This window comes from Ctenopharyngodon idella, chromosome 7 (genome assembly GCF_019924925.1).
Source record: "Ctenopharyngodon idella isolate HZGC_01 chromosome 7, HZGC01, whole genome shotgun sequence".
In the NCBI taxonomy this organism is placed as follows: domain Eukaryota; kingdom Metazoa; phylum Chordata; class Actinopteri; order Cypriniformes; family Xenocyprididae; genus Ctenopharyngodon; species Ctenopharyngodon idella.
Window position 1 is genome coordinate 35,231,104 of NC_067226.1, and position 7,992 is coordinate 35,239,095.

The 7,992-nt window shown below is 35.5% G+C and overlaps 2 protein-coding genes across 2 annotated transcripts; one reads left to right on the forward strand and one right to left on the reverse strand.

Annotated features, from left to right (window-relative positions):
- Nucleotides 1-135: 135 nt before the first annotated feature.
- nop10 (NOP10 ribonucleoprotein homolog (yeast)) lies at nucleotides 136-1,106 on the reverse strand. The gene is made up of 2 exons (XM_051901276.1): nucleotides 886-1,106; nucleotides 136-459 (listed from the first exon to the last, which is right to left on the reverse strand). Exons 1-2 carry the CDS (start codon nucleotides 937-939, stop codon nucleotides 319-321), a joined length of 195 nt encoding a protein of 64 aa, XP_051757236.1. The 5' UTR covers nucleotides 940-1,106; the 3' UTR covers nucleotides 136-318.
- Nucleotides 1,107-1,521: 415 nt separating this feature from the next.
- On the forward strand, nucleotides 1,522-7,060 carry LOC127516496 (uncharacterized). The gene is made up of 6 exons (XM_051901224.1): nucleotides 1,522-2,307; nucleotides 2,617-3,518; nucleotides 4,825-4,953; nucleotides 5,213-5,286; nucleotides 5,426-5,640; nucleotides 5,726-7,060. The coding sequence occupies exons 2-6, from the start codon at nucleotides 2,617-2,619 to the stop codon at nucleotides 6,809-6,811; spliced, it is 2,406 nt and encodes an 801-aa protein (XP_051757184.1). The 5' UTR covers nucleotides 1,522-2,307; the 3' UTR covers nucleotides 6,812-7,060.
- Nucleotides 7,061-7,992: the final 932 nt, after the last annotated feature.

Here is a 7,992-nt window from a genome sequence, read left to right on the forward strand (position 1 = left end):
ATGCGATGTAGGGAAATGTAGTTCTCCACGTAAATACTTTTATCATAAAGAAAACTACTATTAGACTTTTTTTTTTTTTTTTAAATTTGATTTCCATATTAGCAATCGCTTACAAATAAATATGACGCACAAATATACAAATCAAGCATTTTAATTTCACATGAAGATTAATTCACATGCTGATCGTTGAGTACACAACAAACAAAATGTCACACTTCTAGTAACCAGAAAATAAACATAACATTGTTCAATTAAAAAAAAAAAAAAAAAAAAAAAAAAAAGTTTATATATTGTGTAAAAGTTCATTGATGGTTCCGTTTAGAGCACGGGTCGCGGTTGTTGTGTCAGCAGAAGCCCGAAGCGTTTCTTGATGGTCACGCGGTGTCTGGAGAACTTGTCGTCCGGTGAGAAGCGGGCCGGGTGCGCCGAGCTGGTGGGCTGACCGGTCGGGTCCACTTTCTGCACAGAAAAAGATATTAAAATAATTTATTCAAAACATGCCCCAAGACTACAGATCATCATTTCATATATCTGATAGCATACAAGTACTGAAAGTACCTCTGCATTGTTTTTGTTTTGGGTTTTTTTTAAGTACTTTTTTTTTTTTTTTAGTGGGGGTTGCAAGATATTATGTTTTGGACACATATTAAAGTACCATGATACGTGACTATAATTATTCAGTATCATGTTATTAACAAATGATACGTTTAAAGCGCACACAGTTGCCGCTATCAGCTGAAGCCATTGTTTACATTATGTATTAACTTTATACATTAACAAAACGTAGCTACAAGACATATAACACACTGTTTTTAACATACTACAGCAGTGTTTTAAACGTATGTAACTTTATGCCGCCATAAAAGCAGCAGTATCTGGACTCACCTTCAGAGTATAAACCCTGTCGCCGTTCTCATTCAGATAAAACTGCAGGAACATGATGATAAACTCTCGACAGTCACAGTCACGCACCAGATTACGGTTTATTTCGAAAATATCCGAACTAAAACCAGGTTTATAATCAGCAGAGCAGCGAGCGGCTCAAAACAACACGTGTGCGACTGATCCCGGAACAAACCGGATGTGCGAGTCGAGGCGCAAAGGAGGATGGGGAATTGAGTTTTTAAAAAGGTCACATGCGTAACGAAAGCTGACATCATAATAAATGTACATGTATATACTAATGTATATATTAAAATATATTCTTTATAAATGTTAAATTGTATATTTATTATTTTATTTTTCATTCATTTTTTTAATTGTTTAATATTTATCATTATAATTCACACGTTTTATTCTATTAATTGACTTAGGCTATATATAAATATTATAAAATATCATTGTTTATTATTTTTTACTATTTACTATTCATTCATTATTTGTTCATTTTATAATTTAATTTATTATACTTATTCTTATAATTTTATTAGCATATTTTTCCCCAGTTACCTTTATTTCTTCATTGTTGTTTAGGCCTACTATTATTTTATAATAAATGCTCACACAAGCAAATGATAAGCATTAAACTTTTTTTTTTTAAATTTCATAATGCATATTTCATTCTTTTGTTGTTTATTTAGGATTTTTTAAAAAAGTATTTGTTTCCTATTTATTCATTATTTTTCATTATCGTTCGCCACAGAAATGTCGAATCATTTTCAGAGCGATTTTTTTTTTTTTTTTTTTTTTAGCGGATGAACGATAAAAACACTGAAAGCCAATCAGAATCCTTCATACTTTAAATCGCGCGCGCTTTCAATAAATCGACCGTTTGTCGGTGTGGACGCGTCGTGAATATACGTAGTTATCATTATAGTTATTGTTCTTGGTGTGAACGGGTCTTTTATACTCGTTATTTGATAAAACATGTTTTGTTTATCTCTCTCTCTCTCTCTCAGGCGCGTGATTCGCTCATTCGCCGTTCACAGTCCGGATCTCCCGTTCACAGATGCCGTGAACGCGGCCGTTCAGGAGTGGAGGAAAATCTCAAACTTTGAACGCGAGCAATATTACATAAATGCCAGGATTTATTAACATTATGATTAATAATTAACATTTATAAAACGTATTTAATTATAGCTACAATAATTGTGTATTGATTTAGTGCTGTTTGGAGGATAACATTTTTGGGAAATTGAGTTTTTAAAAAGGTCACGTGTGTAAAGAAAGCCTATATATAGAATATAAAGGCACAAATTTACTAATATCAGTATCATTATGTTTGGAACACAGACATGATGATTTGTGTTTGTTTTTGAAAGTGTGCAGTTCAAATCTGCATTCTTCAGCAGTGAGCAACTGTTTCAGGTAATCTGTTCACTTATTCAAAGTCTTTTAATGTTTAATCAGAGGCTACAACACTTTCATTTCAGCTTTTGAATGACATAGAAGTACTTCAGTGTCAGGTATAGACTAATTAATGTTAATTCAATTGGAGAAGATACTTGATGTTCTTTATATATGCCTTTTTTGCAATTGTTTTGTTGTTGCTGTTATTGTTTTGGCTGTATATTAATGGCTACCACTGGTTACTTGCAATATTGAAATAAAACTATTGTAATATTATACATTAACTGAGATAAAATGCAGCTAACATGTAAAATATCCTGTTTGTAGATGGAGAACCAAAGTTCAGCACAGCCTTTTTCACCTCTTCTGCCACTCCATGAGGATAACGAGGCGCTGCTTAACTACGAACGAACACATCCAGAAGAGAGGAGTGTAACCGACAGGCCTCTTCAAGAGGATCAGACTGAATCACAACCAGTCAGAATGGACGATTCGCAATGTTTTGATGCTGGAGACGTGTTTCTTGTGCCAGAAACACCTGCTGATTCCCAACTGAAGCTGATGCGATCAATGAAACCTTCTCAAACATCTGTTCGTTCTCCTCAGACGCTTCATTCGCTTCAGTATGAAGAGCTTGAGGAAAGTCGTCAATGGTATCGACCAGCATTTGACTCTGAAGATCCTGGAAGATCACAAAACCTTCATTTCCCAACATCAATCCATCAATCAGTTCCTCAGGAGGAACTAAACCGCATCCCACAGTTCAGTGAAGACCGCCAACCTCCATCTACTCCTATAAATGTCAAACCAGTAACTCTTTTCACACATATTAACCCTTTCCACGCACCTCATCTTAACCCTTCGTGGCCCGTTCTAGTACCTCATTTCAACCCTATAGCTCCAGCGCCTCATCAGAATCCATTCTGCCCCATTTACACACCTCCGCTACACTTTAACCCAAACCGCACCGCTCTAGTGGCTTGTGGGGATTCGGCCGTCTCCTGTCTAGTGCTTCAACCGCACATGAACGTTTACCCTGTTTATCCCACACCATACCTGCATTCAAACACACAGAGTCCCTCACAGGCCTCGCTCTCCAGCGATTCCTCGGCTAGACGGTTTCCTGAAGATGTGTGTGACTCGTACGGACTGTGGCGGAGGCTGTGTGAGACGGCGAAGGGCTTCAGCTCCGGCAGTCCAGACACTGAGGCTCTGGCGTGCTTCTTCATGTGAGAGAGAGCAAACACATGCATTCATAATCATATCGCACTGATATTGACATATTTATGTGTGTTCTATAGTTTAGTTAAAGCAGAAGCATGTTATTGAGATAAACAGGAACTCATTAAAAGGCCCGTTCACCCCAAGAATGATAACTATAACCATAAAGTTTTGAAAATCGCTAAAGACAGTAAAAATGCTGGGTTAAAAACAACCCAAGTTGGGTTAAATATGGACTAACCCAGTGGTTGGGTTAAATGTTTGCCCAACATGCTGGGTAGTTTTATTTAACCCAACTTTTGTTTAAAAATGACTGTATGTTTGGCTTAAAATGAACCCAAAATATGTTGGAAATTAAAAATCAGACACATAATTACTAGAGGCAACAATAATAATCAAAAGGTGAACATTTATTAATAAGCAATTTAATAAATGTTTATTAATTATTATTTATTAAACTTATTAATAAATGTTCATTTATAAAACATATTAACAAATGTTCATTTCCAGCTTATTTTTGGGCTAATTTTAGGCAGTAGTGGAGTTCACACAACAATTATAACGATAAAGGTGCAGTCAAGTAAGCAAAATTAAATTTAATATATATTTTTTAAATTAATTTGTATTATTTCTTCATTGTTATGCATTAGTATTTTATTTATATTTACAGCAAATGTATATATTACAATATATTTATACACATCTTTATAAATGTTAAATTGTATATTTATTATTTTATTTTTGATTCATTTTTTATTTGTTTAATATTTATCATTATAATTCATCCTTTTTTCATTCTATTAATTGACTTATATATTAATATTATACATTTTTTATTATTTACTATTCATTATCGTGGACAGATTTATTTGGTTATTTTATAATTTAATTTATTATACTTATTCTTACAATCTTATTAACATGTATTTTTCCCAAATTACCTTCATTTCTTCATTGTTGTTAATTATTATTTTATAATAAATTTACATACATTTGATAAGCAAAGGTAAATGTAGGCTGTATAAATATATATATATAATTTTTTTTTATTTCATATTGCATATTTCATTCTTTTTCAGATTTTTTAAAAAAGTATTTGTTTACTATTCATTCATTATTTTTCAATATCATTCGCCACAGAAACAATATCGAATCATTTTCAGAGCGATTTTTTTTTCTAGTGGATGAACGATTTGTTGGTGTGGACGCGTCGCTAATAAACGTAGTTATCATTATAGTTATTGTTCTTGGTGTGAACGGGTCTTTAATATTCGTTATTTGATAAAACATGTTTTGTTTATCTCTCTCTCTCAGGCGCGTGATTCGCTCATTCGCCGTTCACAGTCCGGATCTCCCGTTCACAGATGCCGTGAACGCGGCCGTTCAGGAGTGGAGGAAAATCTCAAACTTTGAACGCGAGCAATATTACATCAATGCCAGGATGTAAGCTGAAAAATTTCTGAAACTAACACAACTGAGAAGTGTTAAAGAATTAATAATTAACATTTATAAAATGTATTTAATTATGCAATAATTGTGTATTGATTTGATACTGTTTGGAGCAGAACATTTGACATTTTTAACCCTTTAGTTGCAGAAATGGTGGGTAAAGAGCAAATCTCACACTTAGAATAATGACCAACACATACAGTAATAGAGTGTTTAAGAGGTTTTGTTTTATTTTGTTTATATATTCCTCTAGGTTCATTGAGTTGGAAGATCAGGTCAAGAGCGCCAACAGAGCAGATGAAGATCAGTCGATTCCTGCTCAGACAGGTCAGGATTTATTATAATGTTGTTGTTTTATTTACTTGTTGAATGCTGATTGATGAAACATTTTACATTCTAAGCTAAACTTCATCTGTGACTAAAATAAATCGTAAACAATGAACCCAGAGTTCTGTCTGTCGCTCAGGTAATGTGAAGAAAACAAGAAAAAGATCTAATAAGGTCGTCCAAGAGCGGCCGGTTCAAGATCTCGCCGAGAGCGCGCTGACGGAATACTCACAGGTCATGGACGCTCTAGAGTCAAAGGTCAGCGGTGGGTCAGAGGTCACCGAAGCCGAAGAGGAGGACGTGTGTGCGCTGTACCTCAACCAGCTCTTCAACCACAGTGAATTTACGACTGAGGTGAATTAAAATACAAAGGCTTTAAAGGGTTAAAGAGCGAATCAGAACAGCATTAACATTTTAAAAGTGTTTTTCTCTCTTTCAGGCTGGTTTCGACGTGGACTACATCAGCTCTCTTCTCTCCGCAGATCACAGCCTCACAGACGACCTTAAGGAAAATTCCCAGGATGTGTTCTCCGGTATTATTCCGGAGCCAGTCGCCGGCTGCTCCAATTGGATTGACACTACGGTTTCTGAAGCACAGGTTCTGCCATCATCCGCTTCACAATGTGATTTCAGCACAAATCTTCAAGATCACATGATGCAGAATGTATTTCAGATGTCCACACCACCGGAATTAGTGTGGTTACAGGATAACGTCGTGGAAAATGACAGCCAGAATGCATTTCAAACATTAACCGAGGCCCAAAGTTCAGATCAAAGCTTTTCTGTTCAAGAAACGATTCATTCTGCTCTCCAAGACTTCGGTCCAGAAGCTGATGGAAACTCTTCAGGACAAAAAGACAAGACTTCGTACGTTGCTGAACTTGATTCTACCGTCCACTCCAACTGCTTCAGTCTTCAAAACTACAAATCCCATCATGCAACAATTACTCATTCCATAAAACATCCCAAAACCCCTGCGAATGGTGGAATGGAGCATGATGGAGAGGAAAACAAGGTAGTTGGACAAAAAACAGTAAAAAGTACAAAGGAGAAGGGTAACGTGGATTCGGACATTCCCAACGATTCTCAGAGAGTGAGAAATAATGCAACAGAAACACAGACAAGCATAAAGGAGATGTCCGAGGAAAAGAACGTAAACCAAAATAAAAAACAGAAGAGACGACGTAGAAGACGGAAGCAGCGAAAGATCACAACGCTCAATGAGAGAACAACCCTGAAAACAGACGATAAAGACAGAAGGAGGCCAAAAACAGACCAAAGGCACAGAAAGACTCAAGACGGTCAACGAAGATCAGCAACCTCAACGAAAAACGAAATAATCGTAGAAAGAGAGCAGCGTACGGATGTGACCGAGACGAGATCCTCCGTGAAGGACGGAAGGAGAGGGAATCTACGGCAACATGATGGACAGAAGACAGGAGAAAATTTGCAAGACGAGTTAGAGAAACGCCAAAGGCCGATAAAAACGGGCAGATCTCACGAAGCGAACAAAGAGAGAAGATGAATGATGGAAGCAGAAAGAAACAATGGAAATATATAGACGGGCAGAGAGCGGACGGCCAAAAAAGCAGCAAAAATTGGCCATTGTAGGGAATGGTGATTTTCAATCGCACGAGAGCAGCACGTACACGAGACGCAGCCAAAACTCGTACAAACGACAAACAAAGAGGGCTGAGAAGGTTCAAAAACAAAAGAAGGTGGACGGACATAACGAAAAAAACCCACTTGAGACATAATAAAGCATATAAATGAACCACAGGAAACATCGCATCGTTATTTAACCCTCTGGTGCGCGGTCAAAAATGAGCGATTCATTTTTATTTCAACGAAATGAATGTACTATAATGATTTTTATTTAATATTTTGTATTATTGTACAATTTTTGGTACTAAATTATATTTATGGAATAGTTATGATCCATTTCTTATCTGTTAACCACTTTTTGAACATTTTTTGAAAATGAAATTGACTTAAACTGTGGTAAATCTTGAATCTTTGGTGCAACAGACTGAAATTTGGTTGATTATTGCTGAAGTGAAAAAAAGTTAAAGTGAAACTAAAAAAAAAAAGTTTAATATTATAAAAAATGCACAAAATACTATTTTTAAATTTATTTCCAAAACATGTTTTGTTCTAAAACGGTGAGAAAATCAAAGCCATAAATCTAAAAAAGTTGTGTTTCAAATTTGAGGTTGATATCTCAAAAAATGAGCTTTCAGTAAGAGTTTGTTTGGGTGCAGTACCAAACGCTTCCACTAGAGTTGGTTTCCCATTCATTTCCATTGCGCTCATTTGTGACTATGTTTCAGGACCATTTAACCTTTTTGAATCATGTCCATGATTTTTGTGTGTTCACATAGCAAATGCCAAAACCTTTACCAAATTTTCTACCATTCCGATGAGGTAAAAAATTCAAAAAAAAAAACAAAACGTACAATTTTTCAGTCAAAAATGACCAAACGGCACCAGAGGGTTAAGAAATCACAATATATTAAAGTATAAAATAATATGACACATAAGCAGACATCTTTAGCAATAGAAATGTCTCTGGTTTTTCCAGTATACAAAACTTAAAAAGACAAACACATGCACTTAAATACGCAGTCTGTTTATATTCTGTAGGTTCAATGAGGTAGAAAAACAGAAAACAAGTGCCAACAGAGCGATCCAACGACCAAAACTCGT

Excerpts from the sequence above, each read along its gene's own strand:
- nop10 (XM_051901276.1), bottom strand. The coding sequence starts at position 939 with ATGTTCCTGCAGTTTTATCTGAATGAGAACGGCGACAGGGTTTATACT. Across the intron at positions 460-885 it reads ACAGGGTTTATACTCTGAAG|AAAGTGGACCCGACCGGTCA; the intron begins GTGAGTCCAGAT and ends TTTTCTGTGCAG.
- LOC127516496 (XM_051901224.1), top strand. The coding sequence starts at position 2,617 with ATGGAGAACCAAAGTTCAGCACAGCCTTTTTCACCTCTTCTGCCACTC. Across the intron at positions 3,519-4,824 it reads GCTCTGGCGTGCTTCTTCAT|GCGCGTGATTCGCTCATTCG; the intron begins GTGAGAGAGAGC and ends TCTCTCTCTCAG. Across the intron at positions 5,287-5,425 it reads GTCGATTCCTGCTCAGACAG|GTAATGTGAAGAAAACAAGA; the intron begins GTCAGGATTTAT and ends TCTGTCGCTCAG.